At 36.1% G+C, this 27,536-nt stretch overlaps 1 protein-coding gene across 1 annotated transcript in view; it reads left to right on the top strand.

The window, feature by feature from the left end:
• ROBO1 (roundabout guidance receptor 1) overlaps positions 1–27,536 on the top strand; it is a gene marked incomplete at its 5' end in the record, with an annotated part of 763,721 nt that overhangs the window by 420,952 nt on the left and 315,233 nt on the right. The window contains one exon of the mRNA XM_082840323.1: positions 27,012–27,338. Coding sequence (XP_082696449.1) covers positions 27,012–27,338 — 327 coding nt within the window. The remainder of the gene's footprint in view (positions 1–27,011; positions 27,339–27,536) is intronic.

Here is a 27,536-nt window from a genome sequence, read left to right as displayed (position 1 = left end):
GGGGCCAGTGCTTGCCCCTGTGATCTAGGAGTGGAGCCTGTTACCTGAAGAGTGGAGGGAAAGCATACTGGCCATGGACTTCTCCACTCTCACAAAAAAATCGCCACCAAAGAGTGTTAATACGCAGCTGAAGAAAATTTCTATTTGTTCCTTAACAATTGGGGGCAGTGAATGATTTTAATAATCAGTGAAGGATACTGAATCATGAGTGAAATTAAGAATGCCACTCAGTGTCAAGTTCCTTTACATGTTAGTGAGCTTATAATTCTAGTTAATATAGCCCTGACCAGAACCATGTGTGTTGTTTATTTTTTAAGTTACAATATTATTACCATAATTATTATTACATTGTTAAAGCCTTGAAATGGAAATTTTTATGCTATTTTAAAGTAAACATGTTGATCCATTCTTTTTTTTTTATAGATTTATTTTATTTATTTTTGGCTGCATTGGGTCTTTGTTGCTGCACGTGGGCTTTCTCTAGTTGCGGTGAGCGGGGGCTATTCTTCGTTGCAGTGAGAGGGCTTCTCATTGCGGTGGCTTCTCTTGCTGCGGAGCACAAGCTCTGGGCGTGTGGGCTTCAGTAGTTGTGGCACATGGGCTCAGTAGTTGTGGCTCGCGGGCTCTAGAGCCCAGGCTCAGTAGTTGTGGCGCATGGGCTTAGTTGCTCCGTGGCATGTGGGATCTTCCTGGACCAGGGCTCGAACCCGTGTCCCCTGCATTGGCAGGCGGATTCTTAACCACTGCACCACCAGGGAAGCCCCTGATCCATTCTTTAAGTTTATGAAAGAGATGATGTTATGATTACACTGTATAGCGTGACCTGGTTTTCAAAGCATGAGTGTGGAAGGGACTGTCCTGTTTATTTAGTAGAACTTCTAAGATATGCTTTTGACACTACTTGGAAAATATTTAAACTTAAGCTTTTTTGATACAAAAAGTAAAAGGAATTCTGAAAATTACACTGTTGACCATAGTCAGCTGTGTGAGGACTGACTGGCCAGTGGCCACAGCCCTTGCTATGAGTATTTGTAAAAAGAATGGGTTTATTAGCCTTTTGGATATTTTAAAGGAGTTAAAGTGTCAGTACAAAGTATTGTAGTTTTACCAGTTTATCCCATTTTATTGTCATAGGACCTCTCCTGTTGGTGCATTAGATCTGTAGGTTTTTTGTTTTTTTTTTTTTGTGGTACGCGGGCCTCTCACTGTCGTGGCCTCTTCCGTTACGGAGCACAGGCTCCGGACGCGCAGGCTCAGCGGCCATGGCTCACAGGCCCAGCCGCTCCACGGCATGTGGGATCTTCCCGCACCGGGGCACGAACCCGTGTCCCCTGCATCGGCAGGCGGACCCTCAACCACTGCGCCACCAGGGAAGTCCCAGATCTGTAGGTTTTTTAATTTATTTTGTGTTAGGCGGGTTAAAGGGATATCGGAATTGCTGCTGGTGGCCTGGCCTCTTTAACTTCCCATTTCAGGCTGTTAAGCCTGACCCATTTGCTCACACTGGGACTTCTTTCTCTGTGCATCACTAGTTCTGTGTCTGTTTTTTATGTTATGAGCTGGTGCTTCTCAAACTTTGGTGCCTGAGCCAGACCTCAAACCTACCAAATCAGAATCTCTCTGTTGATTTGGTTCATCAAACTTTCCAGATGATAAATCTGAGAACTGCTTTTCCTCTTAATTCTGTTGTTGTTGATCCTGAGAATATAGTGACATATTTTCTGCAAATCTATACCAAGAGTAAACACCCAGAGGTATCATTTATGGTGAGACGAGCTTTGCCATCAAATGACCTAGATTCAAATTCTACCTCAATTACTCGCTGATTAAATCTAGGTAATATGCGTGAGTCACTTGGCACTCTTGTTCTTGGTTTCCTCTGGGTAAACTTGAGATGATAAAAGCATCCATTGATTGTGGACTGAATGAAATGAATTATAATTTTTCTAGAAGATAACTTGCTCATTACCTCTGCAAAGGTTTTTTTTTTAAATTTTCATTGTAATAATTACTTGATAATTTTATTATTAGGGTTATTTTATGTTGTAGATGATTTAATATTAAATTCCCTGGACAAATCATCTGGACTTCTTAATCTATTCTGATTTCAGATTTTGGGGAAGTGATATTTGAGCAACAGTTATGCTTTTAGCTCTTTAAAAGGCATAAAGGACTCTCACTCTAATGTACCTTAAAGATTAGAGGGTGGATGAAGTTGGAAGTTTGAAGGTTGGACCTTAATGATAAAAGAGCTGTTGACATCATCATGCAGTGTGGTATTATTATTGACCAGAACACCCTCTGGTCTGATTACCCAACGCCAAAGAAGGAAGGCAGAAGGGAACCAGCATTATCTGAGTATATATTATGTGTGAGGCACTGGGTTTAGCAATTTCTCCTGAATTACTTAATCTGTGAAGCAGATATTATCACCAGTTCCTCAGAATCACTGACGCTTGAACTTTATTCATTCAAGCATTAGTTATATTCTGAGTATAAAAAGAGAAAAATACCCTATTGTGATAGTTAATATATAGTTTTATTACTCCTTTTACCCGTATCTTTATGTAGCCTTTTGCCTCCTCTTGGTACCTCCAATTTGAGAAATGAAGTGTGCTCTGAAATATAAAGGTTCATATAAATATAAACCATTTTTAGGTAATTCTCTTTCCCTTATGTATCCAAAAAGACTGCATTTAAATTTTTAAAAGTTTCCTATGAAAAGACTATTTAGGCTATCATCTTGTTTTTGTGTGAATTGTGTCTCACTCATAACTCAGTGAATTTTTATCTATGTGTAATAATAGTAATTTAACTCTGCAAACACCAGATACTTTACTTGTTGTTTATTTATTTATTTTTTGTGTGCAATGGAAAATGAAGCTTGTATCCATATGACTTTTATATAAAATAATCATTTTCATATGCTTCGTGTTGGGTTTTTTGAAAGACAAACTTTAGAAAATGTGAGGGCTTCAAATCTCCACATGTGATGCTGCCAGACACATCACAATAGGCTGCTGTTTCAGTACAACACATAAACCATTGAATATGCACACTGAAATGATACCGTGCTCCCCAAGTGGCTTGACTGAGAATATCCAGGAAGTGGAGTTCACCATAGATTTATTTGGTTCTACTATTATTATAGACATTTTCAAATACTCTGGTCTAGAGTCAGGATGAAATAAGTTATGGTCAACCTTACTCTGCTGTCGTGTTTCTAACATTCTGTGCCAAGCAATTAGCAGTATAACCAATATATAATTCAAAAGAGTTCCTAGGAGAAGGACATTTAAGTTAGGTATTCTTTCTACTTGTAGACTTGTGCTATGCTCTACAGCATTCTCCTCCATCCTTTGTGAATGTCGGAACGCGATTTTAATATCTGAGCTTCTGTAATGATAATACTTATAATTTTAATAGCGTTTCACTTGGGGGAACAAAGCTCTTGGGAATTCAGTATTGTTTTAAAGAAAATTTATGTTTTATCAATTATAACAACTATCTTCTTATGTTTTAAAAAGGTACATTTGTGTGCAGAACAATAGTTATTTAGTTTATAGAGTAATACTTGATGCAGACACGATTTTGAGATTCAGTCATGTGCCCCTTGGCTTTACAAAATTCAGATAATTTCAACTTATTGGAGTAGTGTCAGACAGGCTCAAGTAATTTACCGAAAATTAGAGCTCAAATAAGGTGCTTAACTATTCTGAGCCTCCCTTTCTTCATCTTCACATATTTAAAAGTAGGACGTCACGGATACTCATTAAGATAAAGTCACTTTGCTGTAAACCTGAAACTAACACAACATTGTAAATCAACTATAAAAAAAAAAGATAAAATACATAGACTGGCATTTAAAAGATGCCAGATAAAAAAAGAAAAGATAAAATACATAGACTGACATCTAATTATGTCTATTATAAAATTCATTTTTATTTACCCTTACCAGTAATGGAATATATTCTGAAATTGACTGGTGTATCATGTGAATGAAACTTATTTTTCAGACAAAGAAAATGCATTGTATCTCACATAATGTAAAAACTCATACCTTGTTGTTGTTGAATTGGACTAGAAACAACTCCGACAAAAGAAAATGAAAGTTTGGCCAAACTTGATCAGTTTCTTCTCACTAACTTATGGTCAGAGAGTTTCTTTTGTCATTTTAAAAATCCATATATTACTTACAATTGTATTTCTGTAGTTACCATAAAGTATCATGCTTTCCATTTTATGACTCCCGAGAGTATCTTACTAGTTATTCTTCAAGGTCCGTATTGCTTTGTCCTCAAATAAATCACATGGTCTCTAAAAGGAGGTAACAAGTAAAACTTTCAGAAGCTCTTTTGATAGTTTTATAATAGCACTTTAAAAATCAACTGCATTTAGGGCTTCCCTGGTGGCGCAGTGGTTGAGAGTCCGCCTGCCGATGCAGGGGACACGGGTTCGTGCCCCAGTCCGGGAAGATCCCACATGCCGTGGAGCGGCTGGGCCCGTGAGCCATGGTCGCTGAGCCTGCGTGTCTGGAGCCTGTGCTCCGCAACGGGAGAGGCCACAACAGTGAGAGGCCCGCGTACCGCAAAAAAAAAAAAAAAAAAAAAGAAAAAAGAATCAACTGCATTTAATATGAAATATTGATTTCCCTCCACCCATAATTTCTTAAACTTCAGTAGAAAAGTTTATTTGTTTGCCATTCTAATCCCAAAATGATAGCAAGTGTGTGATGGGTTCACCTTTGGAAGACTAAAAACAGGCAAACCTCAAAAGAATTGTGTACGTAATTGTAGCCAGTTTGAGAAAATCAAAACATTTTTCTTTTCTTTTCTTTTTTTTTTTAGATAGCATTCAATTTTACCCTAATGCTTAGAACAGTTACCGTATTTTCTTATAAGGTGGAGAAATCACTTTACATAATGTTGAAATACTTTTATTAGATTTAGCGTCCTTTTAATTTTAGGAATTTTTCCTATTGATGCAAGGGATTAACTCTCAAATGTGGACCAACCCTACAGCTGTGTAATACCACTAGAAAATAAAAGGTGGAGGGTGACCATTCCTTTTTTGCTTCTAAACAAGATATAGCAAATGCTGTATGACCAGATTGAGGGGCTTTTACTGCCAAGTCCTGTATAGATGAAGGAAGTCTTCATTGCCCATCCTTTCTTTGTTGGAGGATGAAAGAGTGAGGGTTGTGTGTAAGGCAAAACCTAAAAATCAAGTCTTAAGTAGGGAAGGAAGGTTTTAGTTACAGGAACTGGGCGTGGCTTAGAGTGATAAACAGTAGCCTAGCTTTAAAGGTGGAGTGGAGGGGAGAGGTGGGCAAGAGTGAGCAGGTCATAGCAGAATATGGCTTGATGAAGAGTCACATGCCCTTAGATTTCCCCTGCCAAAGGGAAGCATGCTCTCAGACTCCTCCTAGCTTTAAAACTGAAAATAGAGGTTAAGTGCTTTCAGGCAAGTATCCACAATATTGACAGATGCATGGATTGAAAGGGAAGTAAATAGAAAAGCACTCAACTGAGAAGAGGAAGGGAAGTGGATACCTAGCGTTTATTACCTATGTGCCTGACTCTCTGCTGGGCACTTTACATCTGGCCTCGTACCAATTCTGGGAGGTAGGAGTTTTCATTCCAGTTTTATATCATTTTTTCAGATAAGGAAATTGAGAATCAGAGAATGACATTGTATAGATTTATGTAGCCAGCATTAGGACATGGATTTAAAGCTGTAGAATAAAAAAGAGTTGTGTTAATAATCAAGGCAGGTAAGTCATTTACTATAGGATCTGCAGAGAGAGAGATCTGATGAAGTGCAGCACTTGTCTGGGAAAGATAGTTGATACTAATACTAGTGGTATTTTAGAATGTGAAATAATTTATTCTCCAGTTGTTTCTAAAGAGATGGATCTCTTTAAAAATGTTGGTTAAGAGGTGCCAATGTTATTTAAATTAAAACAACATGTTTTAACATTAGAACTCAATAGTTAGTATGAATTCATATTTCCTGTTAGAGAAACAGTGACTCAACTTTGCACTGGAACCAGAAATAGATCAGGTGTTTTTAGACTTTAATGTGCATCAGAATTACCTCTGGTATTTGTTAAACATAGATTTTTGAAAGACTTGGTCCAGTGGATCAGGAGTGGGGATCCCTGACATCCGAATAATTAACAAGAGCCCACCTCTCTAGTTTACTCCGAAGTTCCCCAGAAATTAAGATTCATGGATATAAATTATGATATTCATTGTGATATATAGCAGTGTTTAAGAGCTACAGGTATAGGTTTTGATTGTCCCTTCTGCATTTATTTTCACTTACCAGTAGATTAGAACTGTGTTGTCCAGCACAGTAGCCACCAGTTGTATGTGACTATTTAAATGAAATTAATTAAAATAAAATGAAATAAAATTTGAGTTTTGGGGCTTCCCTGGTGGCGCAGTGGTTGGGAGTCTGCCTGCCGATGCAGGGGACACGGGTTCGTGCCCCGGTCTGGGAAGATCCCACGTGCCGCAGAGCGGCTGGGCCCGTGAGCCATGGCCGCTGAGCCTGTGCGTCTGGAGCCTGTGCTCCGCAACGGGAGAGGCCACAACAGTGAGAGGCCCGTGTACTGCAAAAAAAAAAAAAAAAAAAATTTGAGTTTCAAGTGCTCAAAAGCCTCATGTGGCTGATGGGTGCTGTATCAGAGAGAGCACATATAGAACATTTTAATCATTATTGCAGAAAATTCTCTTGGACAGCACTGGATTAGAATGTAAGAATAATGAAATGTGGCCCCATTATGGTTTTTATGGTATTGGGAATTATTTTTGAAAGTTAGCCTTATTAAAATATCAATTTCTTGGACTTCCCTGGTGGCTCAGTGATTAAGAATCCGCCTGCCACTGCAGGGGACACGGGTTTGATCCCTGGTCCGGGAAGATGCCACATGCCGTGGAGCAGCTAAGCCCGTGCGCCACAACTACTGAGCCTGCATGCCACAACTACTGAAGCCTGCGTGTCTAGAGTGCCTAGAACCTGCAACAAGAGAAACCACCACAATGAGAAGCCCGTGCACCACAACCAAGAATAGCCCCCTCTCGCCACAACTAGAGAAAGCCTGCGCACAGCAATGAAGACTCAACGCAGCCAAACAGAGAATTAAAAAAAAAAAATCACTTTCTTTAAGTAGGAACAGATGATTTCTTTACAATAGTAACTTTCATATTAAACAATACTTCTAATTAAATAACAAAGATTGCATGCTTTCTTCTTTTGTTCTTTCTCTGAAAAGAATAAACATGCTTAAAGAAGATAAATTACTTAGATGGTTTCAACTTGTACTTGGAATGGTAATCATCTGAAGACTTTTTTGATGTACATGGGATTTTCCTGCTAAAAAACTTGCCCAAAGAACATTTCTTACTCTGCTCAAAGAAGTAGGAGTGGCCTCAGTATTCTATCACTTTATAAAACAGGTTTAAAGATGATCTGCAAAAAATAAAGCTAAGTGTTCTAAACAACCTTGAGGATTTGTCCTAATATTGCTTCATTATATCAGCTTGTGTGTATCATCAAAACAGTTTCTGTATTAAATGTTCATGGAATTTAGCATTAAATTTTAAGTGTAACTATACTAGTTTGATAGCATTTTCCTGAACATATCGAAGATAATTTCTAAATTATCAAGTGAAGTTATCTTAGGAAAATATATAGTATAATTACAGATTATAATCTGAAACATATAATTCTTTTTTTTTTTTTTTGCGGTACATGGGCCTCTCACTGTTGTGGCCTCTCCCGTTGCGGATCACAGGTTCCGGACGCGCAGGCTCAGCGGCCATGGCTCACGGGCCCAGCCGCTCCGCGGCATAGGGGATCTTCCCGGACCGGGGCACGAACCCGTGTCCCCTGCATCGTCAGGCGGACTCTCAACCACTGTGCCACCAGGGAAGCCCTGAAACGTATAATTGTTGAAATTAAAAAATCCATGGGAATGGTATGGAAAAAGAAAGCCTTCTCTACACTTTTTTAAAACATCATCTGTTGAGCTTCAAGTTGGTTTTTAAAAAATCTTAGAGTTATGTCATATTTAATGTATGAAAAAAACCCTGAAATTGACAGTGTTGGTTGTTTCTCATAGTCAAACACAAGTTTCAGATGAAAGCAACCCAAAGCTGGCTTTCTTTTTGTCTCTCAAACCCCAAACCTCAGAGCTGTTGGACTGAGTTGTGTGAATTCTTACTTCACAGTGTCACTTGAATTTTTCATTTTTGTTACCTTTGTTGCTTCACACCTGTGTTATGGGGAGGTGATTATCTTATCAGTCCTGGGTCTCCTCCCACTGCTCTTCATCCTGCCCAGTCCTCCCAGTCCTGTTTTCATCCTGTTATTTTACTTATCAAAATCTTTTAAGGGGCTTCCCTGGTGGCGCAGTGGTTGAGAGTCCGCCTGACGATGCAGGGGACACGGGTTCGTGCCCCGGTCCGGGAAGATCCCACGTGCCGCGGAGCGGCTGGGCCCGTGAGCCATGGCCGCTGAGCCTGCGCGTCCGGAACCTGTGCTCCGTAACGGGAGAGGCCACAACAGTGAGAGGCCCGCGTACCGCAAAAAAACAAATCAAAACAAAACAAAATCTTTTAAGAACTTCTTTGTTACTAAGAGGCTAGAATCCAGAAGCCTCTCTTGAACATTTTTAGGTCTTAGAGTTTGGCCCAAGTTGACATTTCAGCTCCTATTTTCTACTAGTCTTAGACCAAACCCTTCGTACAAATGATGCTAGGCTTCTTTCTGATACATTATTCTCTGTTTCTTCCCCTCTATATTTCTTTCGAATCATCCTTCTGACTCATTTCTGCTTATCCCAGGGGTTGTTATGGGTTGAAGTTTGTCCCACAAAAACAGTTGTTGAAGTCTTAACCCTTAGTATCTGTGAATGTGACATTATTTAGAGATGGGGGCTTTGCAGATGAGCAAGTTAAGATGAGGTCATTAGGGTGGGCCTTAATCCAATTTTAAAAGGAGGAAATTTGGGCACAGAAAGAGGGATAGGGAGAAGACCATGTGAAGATGAAGGCGGAGTTTGGGGGTGAGGTGATGTGCAGCAAAAGCCGAGGAACTTCCAGGAAACCGCTAGAAGCTGGGAGAGAAGCATAAAACAGATTCTCTCTCACAGCCTTCAGGAGGAACTAATCCTACTGGATCTTAATCTTGGACTTCTAGTCTCCAGAACTGTGAGACAAAAGAATTCTGTTGTTTAATCCACCCAGTTTGTTGTACTTTGTTATGGCAACCCTAGAAAATGGATACACTCAACTATTTTGTTGTTTATTACAAAAAATGTTATTTTTGCCTTACTGTCCCTCTTCAAGAATCTGATGGCCTTTTCTGTGTGTAGATTGTCTGTCTAGAAAAATGCAAATATGTTTATCAACACAAAACTCCAAATAATTTCAGGGGCAAAGAACCTTTGACCAACCCAAGTGATATCCAGCTTTCCATGTCCAACCAAAACCTTGTCTTCTCTGAGAAAGCAGTCTCCCCACTTCACTTTTGGTTCTTATTTCTTCTCTCGCTTTTATTGTATATATTTTGTTTTTGGTGCTTCATCACAAACTTCTTGGATTCTGAACTTCCCAACATATATAAGCCCTCCCCAACTTAAAAACACCAGTCTTACTCAGTCCTGAAGTCCTCCATTGTAAGATTTTGAAGTATAGGATTAGTTCACCAAGATTACAAGGTAAGTATATATATGATATGGGGAGATCACATGTTCACAATTCCCAATAAATGCTTGGAAGTTACTAATTTACAAAGTGCTCAGTACCTTCATGCCAGCTAGTGTTGTTCCTTTCTTAATATTAATGTCTGCTAAAATACTTCACACAAAATAACTTGAATTTCCTGCTTGGGCAAGGGAATAATAATAACAGGTGTTAACTGCGCTCAGCCTGTGCTGAGTCCAGCAGAAGTTTAAAATGTGAAGGCAGAGAAGCAGTGTTGCATGGCAATGCATTGTAAGGACTGCGGGTCCTGGAGTCCACAGCTTTGAATATGATTCTCAGCTCTCTATGAGTTATTTGAGATATTGTGCAAGTTGTTTACTCCTGTGAACTTTTCTTTATTCATCTAAAAAAAATAAAGATAATTAACCTTATATTTCTTGTGAAGATTAGAACCTGTCCTAAGACTATGTCACTTTTTATATCTCTGTGCATGGCCAGAGAAATTTGCCTCCACTCTCAAAAATTCATAGACACTTTGAAGCACATCCTGGATGAGCTAAGAACACCTCTTCTTTAGACTCTTCTACAAAAGATTTTATACTGAACCTCATGTTTAAAAGATTCAGAAGGACCAGGTCTTGGTTCTGGCTACAAGGGATTATTTGTTGTCAGCTTTAATCAAGTATTTTCAACCCGTTGACTCGTTTTCCTTTGTTTGGAAAATGTGAGGATCGACAAATTTATCTGTTCTTATTCCAGCTTTAACATGCTATATTAACCTCATTTTATGGATGAAGAAACTGACCCAGTAACTGAGGATGGAGAGGTAGTCATTTATGAACCTAGGAGAAAAACCCAAGTATTCTGATATGAATTCACTACCTTCCTTCCTCCCAACTACCATGTAGAACCAAAGTATTTTTTTCTAGTTTTTCCTACATTAATTTGAGAGTTGAGGAAAAATCTTTGGATTAATGATATTTATTCTTATACAAGATAAATCCTTAAATAATTGGACTGTTTTACAGCATGGATTAGTGGTTAGGTGCCTGAATTCTGGAGCTGACTGCAGGGATGTAAATCTCTGTTCCATCACTTAGTACCTGTGAAATCTTGGACTGGGTACTTATTTTCTGTGCCTCAGTTTGTTTCCTCATCTATGAATTATGAATAATAGTAGTGCCTAACTCAGAACATTTTGAGGATTGTGAGAATTATGAAAATGGAACATAAGTATATTGTAGCTATTGTTCTAACATTCCTGACTAACGAGATAATTTTAAAAGTCTTTTTCATGGAAGCAACCTAAGTGTCCATCGACAGATGAATGGATAAAGAAGATGTGGCACATATATACAAGGGAATATTACTCAGCTATAAAAAGAAACAAAATTGAGTTATTTGTAGTGAGGTGGATGGACCTAGAGACTGTCATACAGAGTGAAGTAAGGCAGAAAGAGAAAAACAAATACCATATGCTAACACGTATATATGGAATCTTAAAAAAAAAAAAAAAAGGGTTCTGAAGAACCCAGGGGCAGGACAGGAATAAAGACACAGACGAAGAGAATGGACTTGAGGATACGGGGAGGCGGAAGGGTAAGCTGGGACGAAGTGAGAGAGTGGCATGGACATATATACACTACCAAATGTAAAATAGATAGCTAGTGGGAAGCAGCCACATAACACAGGGAGATCAGCTCGGTGCTTTGTGAGCACCTAGAGGGGTGGGATAGGGAGAGTGGGAGAGAGATGCAAGAGAGAGGAGATACGGGTATATATATAGCTGATTCATTTTGTTATACAGCAGAAACTAACACACCATTGTAAAGCAATTATACTCCAATAAAGATGTTAAAGAAAAATAAATGTCTTTTTTTATTGAAGTATTACTAATTTACAATGTTGTGTTAGCTTCAAGTGTACAGCAAAGTGACTCAGTTTTATATATATATATATATATATATATATATATATTCTTTTTCAGATTATTTTCTGCAATAGGTTATTAAAAGGTATTGAGTAAAGTTCCCTGTGCTATACAGTAGGTCCTTTTTGTTTGTTTACCTATTTTTTATATAGTAGTGTGTATAAGTTAATCCCAAACTCTTAATTTCTCTCTCTTCCTCTATCCCCTTTGGTAACCATAAGTTTGTTTTCTATGTCTGTGAGTCTCTCTCTGTTTCATAAATAAGTTCATTTGTATCTTTTTTTTCTTTAGATTCCTCTTATAAGCAATTTATGTTGCTACAAATGCAAGTATTTCATTATTTTTTATGGCTGAGTATTATTCCATTGTCTATATGTACCACATCTTCTTTATCCATTCATCTGTCAATGGACATTTAGGTTGCTTCCATGGTTTGGCTATTGTAAATAGTGCTGCTCTGAATAGTGCTGTAAATAGCGGTGCATGTATCTCTTCAAATTATTTTTCTCTGGCTATATGCCCAGGAGTGGGATTGCAGCATTATGTGGTAACTCTATTTTTAGTTCTTTAAGGACCCTCCATACTGTTCTCTATAGTGAGTGCACCAATTTTCATTCCAACAGTGTAGGATGATTCCTTTTTCTCCACACCCTCTCCAGCATTTATTATTTATAGACTTTTTAATGATGGCCATTCTGAATGGTCTGAGGTGATACCTTATGGTAGTTTTGATTTGCATTTCTCTAATAATTAGCAATATTGAGCCTCTTTTCACGTGCCTGTTGGCCATCTGTTTGTATTTTTTGGAGGGATGTCTATTTAGGTCTTCTGCCCATTTTTTGATGGGGTTGTTTGGTTTTTTGATATTAAGTTGTATGAGCTGTTTTGTATATTTTGGAAATTAATGCCTTCTCAGTAACATCATTTGCAAGTATTTTCTCCCAGTCTGTAAGTTTTCTTTTCATTTTGTTTATGTTTTCCTTTGCTGTGCAAAGGCTTTTAAGTTTAATTAGGTCCCATTTGTTTATTTTTGTTTTTATTTCCATTATTCTAGGAGACAGATACAAAAATTATGTTTAAACCATTGAGTTTGTGTGGCTAATGGATGAATAAGAATTAAAACTTGAAGATTTCCTGAGACTAGAATTTAAAGTTGTTTTGAGAATTAATAAATGTTTAAATGTAAATTTAATCCTGTAAATTTAATGTATAATCTGTAATGAAAATAGGGGTTTGAGTAGTCATTAGTATTTTGCAGGAAGGTTCTGAACAGTGTGAACCAAATTGAAGGCACAAATAAGCATATTTTTAAAGTGATGTAACTAGGAATATAGCATTAAAGAAAAATCATATACTTAATAGTATATTCATACTTAATTTTCATTTCCGTATATTAAAGGATTATAGAGAATTTTAAAGTAACATTTTAGAAAGGCAGTATTATAATCAAAGTACCAGACAACTGTAGGTTACAGATAAAAAAGTTGGAATTTAGCATTTTTTAACAAGGTGTTAAGTATTTTTGGAATTATTGAAATTTTTTAAAAAAATACCTTTAAAAATGTATTTTTGAAGATATGCATCAACACTTAAACTTTTAAAAACGCATTGTTCCCCAAATTCCATAACTAAGATGGTATATTAAGGAAATAATTTAATACATGAATGAAGGTGTATACACAATTATGTTAAACTTTAGATTTTGATAATCCTAAAAATTTGGTAATAAACTTCCTATAAGGAAGTTCAGTTAATTGTAGCACATCAATGAGATATATTATTTATACATTTAAAGTTTTATGGTTTTTATACATAAAAAAACATAAAAGTATGTTTTTGATGAGTTCCTAGTGAAAGGGCAAAATGTTTACTGTAAGAAAAAATTGATTTTAGGATATATCATGTAAAAATGAATAGAATAATATTGGAAGGAAGGGTATTAAAATAATAGCCTTGTTTTTTTCTGTAAGTGTATGGAATTATAAGTAAGTATTTTATTATTTACTTTACTCCATACTTTCTACATTATCTGCAATGCATTTTTTATTATTTATTTTAATTTGTATCAGTTTTTGTATATTTTTTATTTATAGAAGTAATATATAAAAGGAAGCATAACTTTTTGGCTGTCGATTTTGAGAGGCTTGTTTATACTATAGGTTAATTTTTAACTTGAGTAAAGTTGAGACAACAGCTCAAGTTATGTTGTTATACTTCCTACCCCTGGAACAATATTTGCCATTTTCTTTCCATTTCTTGACTCAGTGATTTCGTAATGCACAAGTATATGAGTAAAATATTCTCTTTGAAGAGCGTATTCTTGCAAGTATACATTAGTCATATATATTTTAGATTTTTTAATACATGATGACACTAAATGTTGTATTAAGGTTCTGCTAATAGTTAAGTGGAGAATAGCTATTATAAATGTAAACTCTGGAGCCAAATTACCTGAGACCATGACTCAGATCTCTCATATATTAGCAGTGTGACCTCAGGTGAATTACTTAACATTGTTATGCTTCAATTTCTCATCTATAAAATGGGATTAATAATAACATTGCAGTTTTTGTGTGTGTGTGTGATAATTAAATGAGTTAATGTATTTGAAACACTTAGAAAAGTGTGGAATTCATAGTAAGCACTGTATAACTATTTGCTAGTATTAACATTAATAGTCATTGAAATATTGTAAAAATGGTATAATTTCAGAACACTCAATAATATGAGAAATATATATCATCATAGGCTCAGCTTCTAGTTCAGTGGTTCTCAAACTTTAGATTTCATTAAAATCACATTGTGTAAAGTACCACTTAGAAGTCGTCACACCCAAAAGGCATGACTGAATAGGTCAGGAACCACTTATCTACACTTTTAACCTCATCCCAAGTTTTTCTAAAGCAGAAAAATAAAATAAAGAATACTTAGAAATTAGAGAAACCTCTAAAACAAATAAAGATGGATCACACATTGAGGCTCATTGCTTTCATTTAATGTTTAATATTAAAAAATTTTTTTTTAAAGGTTACCTACTGAGTGGGTCATTACTACTCCAGTTTGGAATGCCTGTACCTGATATTTTGGAAGGCTGTATTTTGATGCGCCTATATTTGTCTCTGAAAACATTAGATGCAATTTTATACATACTTGTAGTAAACAAAATACTTATTTCAAAAGAAAAGTACCCTTACTTTTTCAAAAGACCATATTCTATAAATAAATAATATATAATATAATACATTATATAAATATAGTTACAAATAAATACAGTTCTAAAATGAATAAAACAAAAAATCAGCCAAGTAAACAAACAAAAACAACTTTCATCCCTCTCCATCTCAGTTCTTGTTTCAGTGCTAGCAGAAAGCTAGAGAAATACCTATTATATTGAAATATTTTACTAGTTATTAACAGGCTGAGTAGGAAAAATGTAAATATATTTTGATAATGTAATTGGGTCTTAATTTATTATTAATAGAAGGTCTCAGAATTGCTCAAAAATAGTCAAATGTGAAGAGAAAATTTATTTAAGATAAAAAAAAAAAAGACTTTCCCTGAGTGACAGACTAGGAATTACCTTGTAATGTATCAAAGATAATTAAAACAATTAGGTCTATTTGTTTCCTAAAGAGAAGAGGCGATTGATACCTGTTAATAGGTTTAAATCCATATCCAGTCTTTGAACTCCTAGTGATGACACAGGGCAGGACCAAGCAGCTCTGCGCCTCAGGGTTTGTGGCCTCTTTTCATTTAAATCTCATACAGACTTTCAACCTTTCCAGGAAGGTTTATTTTTGGTTGAAGACATTTGCTTCTGCTCATTCTATCTTGCATGGAGTACATTTGCTTCCACTAATTCTAACTATGTTGCACACAGCTTTGCATATACAACTCTTTCATTTGTTCAGTGATTGCTTTTGTGTATTCACAGAACAGTGTAATATTGGCTAAAAGGTATATAAGTGCATATGCATTGTTTAACTGCACACAGTGTTAGCTGTGTATCATTCACATTAACTTTGCATTTTTAGTAACAGAGAGAGAAAGACAGGTACTACTGTTTTTGTTTGTTTCTTTGTTTGCACTCTTGTATTACCTGCATCTAGCAAAGACCTGGTGTAGTGTGAGTACTTAGTACATATTTGTTGAGTGAATAAATGAATGCTAAAGAGTTAGCAAAAGTTGAATTTTATTTTCTCCATATTTTCCAAAACATTTTGTTGGCTTTCACACTTCTAAAATAAAATATTTTATTATGAAAATAATACCAGAACATCATGGAATACTTAAAAACTAGAGAAAATTAGAGAGAATTTTCAACAATGCCTAAGAAATTGACATTAATATTCCTTTTACATCTTTTTTCTTGGTCTCTTTCTCCTTCTGTCTCTTTCTCTCAGTCTATCTCTTGTGCTAGAATTGTGCAACTTACACTTGTGTTAATCTTTGTATTTGTGCTGCACATGATACTGTGTACAGGTTCCAAAGGTCTTAGAATTAATTTTAAAGAAAGCTCCCTACTTCAAATGGACCAGTGTATCTCCAAATCCTTTCAGGGAGGCCATTGCTTCAGGTCTCCTTTCCTGTGGATGTTTGCTTCCCAGAAGCAGAAGTAAAGATTTCCATTACTTTCTCTTGAACCCGGGGGTGGGAGGGGGTGGGAGGGTGGGCACTGACTGCCTTCAAGCATGGATGTGTGTCTATACCATGTTCTAAACTATTTATAAATACGTGTGAGGGCACCCATCATTTTTTTCCCATTATCTGATTATTCATTCAACAAATTCTGTTGAATACCTGCTGAGTGCTAGATGCTATTGTAGGCACTGGAGATGTAGAAGTATTTCAGTTATTTTTTATTTAGTAACTAAGCAGAAGTATTTCAATATTATAAATGCTTTCTAATAAAAACTGATTTTATGGCGCTTTCCCCTCAAAATTAAACCACCATCAAAATAATGATTAAAAGTATTATATTTCCTTTTTAAAGTTACATTAACATACAAAATGATAAATTCATATAGACATATTATTGCAATTACAAAATAAAAAGCCCTCAGGAAAAAGTGACAACAGACCTCCATTCCACAAGAAAAAAAAATTCCAAACATACCTGCAAAAGAAGGAGAGAGAGAGAGAGAGAGAGAGAGAGAGAGAGCGTTACAAATCTCAAGTCAGAGTGCAAAAAAGAAAAAAATCCTCAGAAGAATTTTTTGGAATTTTATCATTTTGCATCAAAATTTACATATGGTAATAATTTATGTACATGGATTTTTCTCTGTTAGATCAACTACACAGAACTTTATTGTGGATTGATGAAATATTTACTTATCTCTTTAGAAAATAAAGATTACAGAGTCAATTTTAAGTTAACATATAGAATAGTTTTTAAATCCCCATATCTCATATGTCAAAGGATTAGAATCTGCCTCTCAGCATTTTTTTATTAGGGTGCCTTTTAGAATCTGTAAGAACTAAATTTGAGATATAATGAGAGAGAAATGGGGAAGTTATGGAGAGGTAAAGATGAAAGTTTGCTAATTGTGAAAGAGTTTGTTTAGAAATTCTTGTTCATGTCAGAAGTATTGACTGTGTTTTAAAATGAGTGAAGTTGACTGCATTCCTATAGAGATTTCTCAGTAATCTTTTAAAAGTTGTTTTAAGTGTTTTGTTTTCCAAAAGAGTAATTGTCTTTAGACTCTTTAGACCATTAATTTTAGAATTGCAATTCCATACTCTATCTTGCAGACATTAATAACTTAACCTAGATTCAGGAGTTCTCTAAATATGGCTCAAGCATGACTAATACAAGAAATAAAGTTGGAAGTTTTATTTTAGTACTTTAATTGATTAAAGGTTATTGACTAAGTAAATTATATCTATACAGATTCTATGAAAATCTAATGTAACTCTTTAGGGAAAGAATTGATAAATATTACTTTACATAATCATTTTTTAAAAACTTCTGTACAGTTAAGGAATTGTATTTTATCCATATTTGTTTTTATGTACTTTTAATTTATGATTTAAAAACATATTTTTAAGCACAAAAATAAGATTATTTTCAGAATAAAGGTTTTCCCCTAGAAATTTGAATTCAGGACAGAGGAAGATTAGTAAGCCAGGTTTATTTTATACAGTTATAAGAGTGTTTTTGTGTTGCTATTTCAATAAGGAAAGTCTTCCCATGTTCTGTGTACTGAAGTAGTTAGCTAAAATTTATAACCATTTGCTGTTTCTGTATTATATCCAAAGAAATGAAGTATAAATTAACATTGATTGGAATGCCACATAATTTGTTCCAATATGTTGAAAATCCAGTATTAGGATGAACTATATTTCTATAGCAATAAAAAATATTCACAGGACCACCCATATACTGTTTTCACAGTTCAAAATATTGTCCAAAATGCTTTGTCTATAAAAAACAGTCCTAAAAGCTGAAATAAGCGATTCTATGTTCAGACCTAAATATCTTGGTTCATCAGTATGAGCATTAATAAATAAAGAATTATTTGTGAATTTTGATAGTCTTAGCATATCTATAGAGAGTTGACTTGAAATGTTATGCTACACAATTACCAACTTTACCTATATTCTCGCTACCCATAGGATTTTTTATATTTGTAATGAAAAGGAAAAGAAGAACAATATGACTGTTCACTCAGTTTATTGAACATCTTTATGATCATTACCTTGAACTCTTTATTGGGTAGATTGCTTATCTCCACTTTCCTTAGGTCTTCTGGGATTCTGTCTTGTTCCTTCATTTGGCACATATTCCTCTGCCTCCTTATTTTGCCTAATTCTCTGTGTTTATATTTATGTAGTTAGGTAGGTTGGTTACGTTTCCCAGTCTTGGAGAAGTGTCCTTACATAGGAGACATCCTATGGGGCCCAGAAGCATGCTCCCCTCTGTTCACCAGAGCGGTATGCTCTTGGGGTGTCCCCTGTGTGGGCTACCTGGGCCCCTCTGTTGTGGCAGGGCTAACTGCTGTGGGTGCGCTGGTAGGCGGGGTGGGCTTGTGGTCTGGTTGACTGCCAAGCCCTGCTTTGTGTGGTGACTGGTGCTGGGCCGCCCCCCCCTGGTGGCCGGGTAAGCCTTTAGCACTAATAGGCCAGAGGGAGGACTCCAAAATGGTGCTTGCCTACACCAGTGTCTTCATGGTATAACGAGCTCCCCAAGATGGCTACTGCCAGCATTTATGTCCTCAGGGGAGTCCCAGTTGCCTCCTGCCTCTCTGGGAGGCTTTTCTAAGATCAGCAGGTGGATCTGACCCAGGTTCCTTTCAGATTATTGCCTCTGGGCTGGGACTCAGAGGGTGTGAATTTTTTGCATGCCCTTTCACAGAGGAGTCTGTTTTCTATAGCCCTCTGGCTCTCCTGTATCTAAACTCCTTTGGCCTTCAAAACCAAGTGTTCTGGGAGCTCTTCTTCCAGGCAGGGCCCCTGGGTTAGAGAGCCCAGTGGGGGCCTAAACGTCTCGCTTTTTGGGGAAAACCTCAGCAGTTGTGATTCTCCTCCTGTTTGTGGGTCATCTCCCTGGGGGTGTGGGTCTTGACTGTACTATGTCTCTGTGCATCTTATCTGTCTCATTTTGGTTCCTTCTTTATATCTTTAGTTATAGAAGATCTTTTCTGCTAGTTTTCAGGTCACTCTCATAGATAGTTGCCCTGTAAAGGGTTGCAATTTTGGTGTGTTCTTGGAAGGAGATGATCTCAGGGTCTTTCTACTTCACCATCTTGGCCCTTTCAACCATAATCTGTATTATTTTAAAAGCATTACTGTGTCTTTTAAAGTTTTGAAAGTAATATATTTAATCAATATATCTATACGGAATATTTTTCACACGGAACAGAGATGCTTCATTATAGATGACCTTAGCGTCAACATCTGATAATTCTTAGTAAAACAATCAGTTGGCTGTGCTAAGTGCTCTAGTTTTATTTTATTTTTTTATCCTCTTTTGAAAACTGTTTTGCTGGAATTGTGCCAGCTCTTGCCAAGAACTGTGTAAATGAGAAATTTTTTTCTTTGACTTCTCAACTAAAACTAGAGACTGGCTTAGTCTGCAACTGTTCTTACAGATTTAGGAAAAGATGTAATTGATTTCTTTATAAATTAACAAGAGTCCTAATGTAATCCCAGAAGAAGAGAATCATAAAATCAAACAATGGTCTTTATTCCGATTTCCAAAATACTGCTTAATGGTTCTAACCCATGAGTTAATGCAATATTATTTTGTGCTTCAGGGATTATGCTATCCTCTAAAGTATAGGTATTATTTTTATATTCATTTACAGAGGAAGAAACTTTCAGAGAGGTGAAGCAATTTATCCAAGTTCACACAGCTAACAAGTAGCAGAGCCTAGATTTAAACCCATTCAAACTGAATCCATTCTCTAGATTTAATAAAATTTCCCCACAAATAATGCTTTCTTGCCAATGCAGTTCCTTCTTCTGGAATCTAGTTTCTCCTCCTCCTACCTCTCCTTGTATGGCTCTTATTTTTCAGTATTATCCTTATTAATATTTCTGTCTCTTTTGTTGAACTTCTGGCTGTTAAGGTTAGGAATTTTATTTCATTTTTCTTTGCGTTGCCAATGCTTAGCACAAGTCTTAATGCAATGTAGGCATGATATATAGGTAAACTAATGGGTAAGAGAGTGAGAGAATTTGGACTTTAAGATATGCAAATATTTTGTTTGGCATTTTATTGAAAATAAAATTCTCTTATTTGCATGTTAATTGGAAATTTTACTAAAGGGCAGATAGGAAGCATGAACTCAACTGAACAACTCAACCCTCCAGTCCCTTTAGTTATAGCTTATAGTGAAATCCTGGCTGATTTGAGTCAGCTGAGGCAGTTCTTGCAGTTAATGCCATAGTAGCTTCTGCAATATTTGTATTCCATGATCATATTATTAAAAATAGGGGGAAGGGCAAGCAATATTGTTTCAAAAATTTAACTTATGCGACTGTCAGTCTTTCTCACATCTCTGGGGACACCGCCATATGATATTAGATTCTGTAGAAATATTACAAAAATACCAGGGATTCATTCCTAGAATTTCATTTTGGTCTATTTTAGTAATCATTTAAGATCATAACAGACAGTACCAGTGGCACTCAGTTAATTATTGGGATTATTCTAAATTTTGACTAGAAAATAATCCCTCTCCCCAATTTGTTAGGTGGGATTATAATCAAGGGGAATTAGGAAGGAACAAAGTACCTAAGGAAAATGGCATGATCCATTAATCATATAATTATTTTAATGCATCTTGTATTCCTTTACTCTATATAAATTTCAGGTGAAATTACCGAGTTTTTCTGTAGAGTGTGCTCTGTTTTTATAGTTACAGTAAGCATGAGTATTTGGGAAATGTGTATAACTCAGTAGAGGATATTTAAGTCTACTCTCTGCACAGTGAGTAATTAATGGGTGCTGTCTTCTTATTTTTAACAAATATCTCCTTGTAGGATGAAATTCTGACAGGAAAATTACAGGACTGGAGCCCATGATAGGATTTATGTTAATAATTGGAGGCCTTTTGCTCCTTAAGATGTAAATGGAGCTTAAATAAAAAAAGGTTAAGGGGCAAGGCTCTTTTAAGAATGTAAGTATTCTTTTACAAATATAGGTATGCTGTCAAGGCAAATGTATATTCTCCGCACCCCCCTTTGGGCAAATGTCACCAAATTGTCTATTAATATTCATTGTGCCTATGTCAACTACTCACTGAACTTGTTTCTCTTGTGCTTTTAGCAATGTTACAGGCATTCTTGTGCTGCAGATGTTTTAATATGATACATGATACGAATGGATATTTTAATCATTTAGGTTTTCCATTTTACCTACCACAGGATAGGAAAAAGAAATTTGGATCAAAACAAAACTTTGTTAATAAAATAAATACTGCTTTGCTCAATCTGCTAAGAAGAAACAGACTTGAAAACCTAAACAAACAAAACCCTGAGACACGTATTACTGCTATACTAGAAAAGAAGAATAAAATCATACATTTGAAAAAAGAATAAAATTATATATTTGTATGTTTGCATACCTCAGCAAAATATTAACAAATCAGTCTCTTAAACGGTTACTTGCTTATGTTTCTGTAAATGCAATGTCTTAAAGGGGGGAACAGTTTACATCCAACTAGGAGTTTGGTTTCCTCATAATAAATCTCATGTGACTTTGATATATTTCCTTGAAATACTTAGCACTTACGTGTGTATCTTTTTCCAGCTGTGGTTGTGTAAATATTTAGATATTTCAGTCACTCGTGTTTATATTTTATCTTCCAACCGGGCAGTTGTTGAAGGAATCCTGCCCTGCCCTTTTCCCTGATGCTGGCCTTTCCCGAAGTCGATTGCGTTATATTCCCAAGGTCCTACCAGGATTCTTGCCTTGCCTTGTCAGGATTCAGCTGACGTTATCATCCTAGTTCCTTGTTAAAGCCTCACTCCATCAGCCCCTTTCCGTTTACCCTCTCTTCTTTGTAACTTCTTAGTTTCTTATGCAGAATATAGTTGAAACCTTGTATTTGGTTTTGCCAAGTGTAATATAAACCTTTTATCTTATTATATAAAAAATACCCAAATTAGCATAACTAAAATGGTGGTTATTGGGTGATTTATAGGAACTCAGAATTTATGATTGAAGAAAGAAGGCATTTTATGAATAGCGAGTCAAGAATATTATATAAAGAGAGGTGTTGTGACAGAGTGGAGATGGACACAACCTCTAAGATTTATATAGTATGTTCTTCCCTAATTATTCTTGGGGTAACTCCCTCAAGGTCCTCCTTGAGAAAGTGAATCACAGTTATTGATAGAAGTTGGGTGACGTTTTTCCCTCAAAGCATGCTGGTGGAAAAAAAAATGGGGATCAGTGATATTTAATTTTAATTGTGGAAACTGTGTAGAAACTGAGGTTCTCAAATATTAAAACCTGATAAAATAGGAGAGCTACTCAGAAATGCAAGCTCATATTTAGATAAGCTCACAAGGAATGCTTTATGTTCTCATTCGTTCATCATGAAAGTCTTTACTGAGTTAAGTGACTATGAAACCATATGATTTACAGTTAGATATTCTCTGATTGCATGGGAAAAGAACATTAGATGTTATCAGGTTTGACTGCTTCTTACTGTTTTCATTATCTACATTTTAAATAAAAGTAATCAAAATTAACAACTTCCGGTGTTGGAAACAAGAATGGATTTTAACTAATTAATCCTAGCAATATTTATGGAATAGTGGGAAAGAGCAAGGATTTTGAATTTGACTAGGGTTGGATCCCAGCACTGCCACCTTCCAGCCAAGCACCAGTGCTTAGTTCCCCCATATGGGTACCAGATAACAACACCCACCTCATGAAGATGCTGTTGTGACAAAGGAGATGGTGGATAATTAATATTTGTTTTCTTTTCCATTCCTTTTCTTCCTGTTTAGACATGATAATAAAGAATAATTCATTATAGTTTTTAATAGAGATGATGAGTGCAATTTATAATTGTTATTATTGAGGTTAACTGATGACTTGTGATAAATATCACTCGGGAATTGGAAAGTTCCTTTCTTGAAGGTTGTACGTTATGAGAAATGTGGCATTTCTATGTTTTTTGTTGTGATTTCCAAAAGTTTTGGCTCTACAGCCAAGTAACTCTTTTTTTTTTTTGCTAACCCTGTTCATTCTCTTCAGATTATTATATGCTAACAGAGTGTATTTTCTTTTGAAGTGTGTTCCTCAGAAGCAAAGTTCAGTGGTATGTCCCATAAAAAGAAAAATATAGAGTTCAGTGGCCAAATAAGTTTACGAAATTGCTGCATATTATACTTTTCTTCTAGAGCACATAATGTACATTAGCAAGATTAAAAGACCCTGAGAACCCAGATCTTTTTTTGAGTAAACAATCTCAGAAAAGAATATTTCACAGAGCATTTTGAAAATTTAGCCTTTCATAGAATAGAGAGCATTTTTATTGCTGAAAGTCTTTTACTGAATGCTGCTGTACAAACATCATGGTGAAAACTTGGGCCTGAGCTCTCCACTCCCAAAAGTCATATTGGCTGTGGTCCAGCTATACGTGGCTGTAGGTTAGGGATGGAGAGAGTCTTGAGCTCCACTGCACTTTCGTGGAGCCTGGGTGATCTCCAGGTTCTTTAATTGGCCGTTACTTCCTCTATACACGCTCCCTAGGCAGTTTTATTCTTTCCCAGTGTTTCAGTCTCCAACTTGATTTTCATATATGGATCCAACTGAGATTTTTTTCCTGAGGTCAAACTTGGATATTTAATAGGCAACTTGTCGTCCTTATTTGGATATTCTGGAAGTATCCCAAACTCTCCACATCTCATGCTGAATAAATCATCTCTGTCCTTCTTCCTCTCACCACATCCCACTCTTTTATTCTTGACCTTCATTGGGACTGCCCTTCACCCATTGCTCAGATCAGAAACTCAAAATCTCTCTATCCTCTGCTTCTCTTCCATCTTGTGCATTTTTCATTTCCACCTTCGCCCACATTGCCAGTGAGTAGGTCCTGTTGATACTGTAACTAAATATCTCTAGATCCTTCCTTTTATCTTCCTTTCTGTCTGTCAAGATCCAAGTTCAAGCTTTCAGAATTTATTGTTTAAAGAGTGTAAAAGTGTCCTAACTAATCCCTTCCTAGCTTAGCTGCTGCAGTCTAGTTTCATACCATCAAGAGTGAGCTCTTTAAAACCAAACTTAAGCATGCAGTCCCTTGCTTAAAATATTTGAATGTTCTTGTTGCCTTCATTTAGGTTCCAGAACTTTGGCTTGATGTACAAAGCCCACCTGATACCGGCCTCATACTGAGGCTGTACTAACCTACCTACAGGTCCCACAGTGTACCATATGCTTTTGTAGCTGTGCCTCTGAGTGAAATCCTTTCCTTTCTTTTCTTCCTGACTCATTTTTCAAGACCTACCTCAAGTTTCATGTGTCGGTATGCCTTTCTTGGGCAGGGCAGTGTTAAGTGCCCACTCTTTGTATTCTTATAGCAACCTGTACATCCCCATTTCCTATCTGAAATAGACTTACAGAATATAAATAAAATTGGCTTAAATTAAATATATATTACCTCAGCAGTTGATCTTCATTAGCATCCATCTTTCATAATTACAGCCAAAATAAAGGCCAGTAATATATTACAATGCTTTATTTTCTGAACTATACAGCACTTGTGGTTGAGTAATCTTAAATTCAATTTAAATTTCATTTGCCTTCAGTATAGCCTTTGCTAAAGACCACGAGTTTCCAAGTAATTTTTTCCCCATGTAGCTGGCTTAGTTCCTCCTCTTTTAGAGCCTGGTTTCATTTAACGGACTTATAGTATGCTGTATACCATGCACTGAACTAAAGCTATTTCTCAATATTTCAGATTATAAAACTATTACTCAATATTTCAGATTATAATTTTTTTGCTTCATGGTAGACATAAGCAAATAATAGATCTTTTAGTTTCATCATTCATTAAGAAATAGTAACTGCAGCAGTTACAAATTAGAGATGTAAATAAACCCCATGCAGAGCTTACAGTCTAGTAAAGGTTAAACAGTATGCCTATATGGTTACAATTTAAAAATGAAATCTTTTAAAGTCTCTTTGTACAGTGCATGATTATTAAGCTTCAGATCATTCCACTCAAATAGGGTTTTGCTGTTAGCACTTTGTTTATTTTTTTATTTACTCAACACTTACTTGTTGAGTATCTGTAGTGTGTTCAGCACTCTGCCAGGGATAAGGGAAGCAACCATGAGCAAAATCAGACCCACAGATCTTACAGAGTGATGGGAAAGACAGACAGTGTTCAAAGCATCAAACAAATAAATTTAAAATATAATTCTGATTATTTTACCATAGGTAGTTTCATACCCTTGCTAAAAAGAAGCATTTAAGTTTTGTGGTAAAGATCAGGGAAGGTTGAGATTTGAAAGAAGAATGGGTATAAACCAGGGTAAGATCCTTTTGATCCCAGACGCTGTGGCAGGCATAGGCCTGTGGTAGGAAGAAGCTTAATATATTTGTGGAACTAACAGAAGACTGGGGTGAAGAAAGCAGAGAAAGGAGTGGAACAGGAAGCATCCTGAGATCTAGATAGGGGAATGAACACACTGTCTCTTGTAAGTTTTGTTAAAGATTTTAAGAGCGATGAGTTTACTTTAAGAGCCACTGAAGTAGGGGAGGACCCAGATTGTATTTGTATTTCAGAGCCATTATTTGGCTGCATTGAAGTGAAGCTATTTAATTGCTTTCCTAAATCCTGGTGGGAATCTATAGTACTTTGATCTGGGATGGTAGCTGGCTGTAGAGAGTGAGATGAGTAGATTGATTTAAGAAACTTGGGGGAGGGTTAGAGGACAGAAAGAGGGGTGTCAAGCGAGACTGGTTTCTATTTTTCATTGTTTATTGAGATTGGAACACTGGATGAGAACAAGGTTTAAGGTTTGGTTGTTGAAGTTGAGAAATCGCTAAGATTTTTACATATGAAATCTATCCATGGCAACAGTAAGGTAGGAAACTTGATCCCTCTTTTAGAGATTATAATCTCATTGAAAAAAATAAGGTACAGACAGAAAATATTTAAATGACACATACACTCAGGCCTTCACTTATTAAGTAATATATAAGGTCGAGAATGTAGGCTCTCACCTAGTATCCTTTTTCATTGAATGTTATATTTAATTATTTAAACTCCATTATTTAACATTTCATCTTTGAAGTCTACTAAAATAGTAACAGAATTATTGGAGACAAATGAACTTAATTTATTAATAAAAACTCTGGGAAAGTAAATATATATATACACACACAGATATATACACATATATATTTATTATTTAGAAAAATATAAAGAACAGTTCCATCATATATATTTTAACATAAATGTTTATTATTATATAGCATATGTTTTGCTAAAGTGTTGATTGATGTTTCATTAAAAATGAGATTCCAGGAAGCCATGCCATTATTTGTAATAGTCGACAATTCTCTAACACATTCCTCTGCAAAAACAGGCACGTACATGGTACAAACAGACAGGGTAATGGGTTCTGAAAGGATTTGTGGACAAGGGATTTGGAGAGCAGACAGGATTTGTACAGACAAAGTTTTAGCAACAGCACTTTCTAAGTGGCGGGTCAAAAGGATTCAGGAATTAGAAGGTATAGTCAAGGTGGACACCAGAAGGATTAGTTAGTAAGGAGGTGAGGAAGAGTAGGTCATTATTATGCAGTGTTTAGATAGTAGTGCTAACGCCTATGCTTTTGAAATAAGACTTTTAATTGTTTTCAAGTGATGAAATGAAGATATTTTGTCAATTCTTATGCAGGCTCCCGTCTTCGTCAGGAAGATTTTCCACCTCGCATTGTTGAACACCCTTCCGACCTAATTGTCTCAAAAGGAGAACCTGCAACTTTGAACTGCAAAGCTGAAGGCCGCCCCACACCCACCATTGAATGGTACAAAGGTGGGGAGAGAGTGGAGACAGACAAAGATGACCCTCGCTCACACCGAATGTTGCTGCCAAGTGGATCTTTATTTTTCTTACGTATAGTGCATGGACGAAAAAGTAGGCCTGATGAAGGGGTCTATGTCTGTGTAGCAAGGAATTACCTCGGAGAGGCTGTGAGTCACAATGCATCGCTGGAGGTAGCCAGTAAGTAAAATGGGCTTTCTGTGTTTGGAGAGATGGCCACATGGGATCATTTCACTTGATCACAGTAATAAAAGTTTAAACCTGTATCACAGGCTTTACCTGAGGAAAATCTCTAGATTTGTATATGAATATCATCTACTATTTGTTGAATTTTCTATATTTCTCATCTTAGCTGGTTATTCAAGCTAAATTGGGATT

Source organism: Leucopleurus acutus (genome assembly GCF_964270905.1).
Source record: "Leucopleurus acutus genome assembly, chromosome: 5".
NCBI classification, from domain to species: Eukaryota; Metazoa; Chordata; class Mammalia; order Artiodactyla; family Delphinidae; genus Leucopleurus; species Leucopleurus acutus.
Note: the sequence above shows the minus strand (reverse complement) of the source record. Positions and strands in the feature narration are given on the sequence as shown.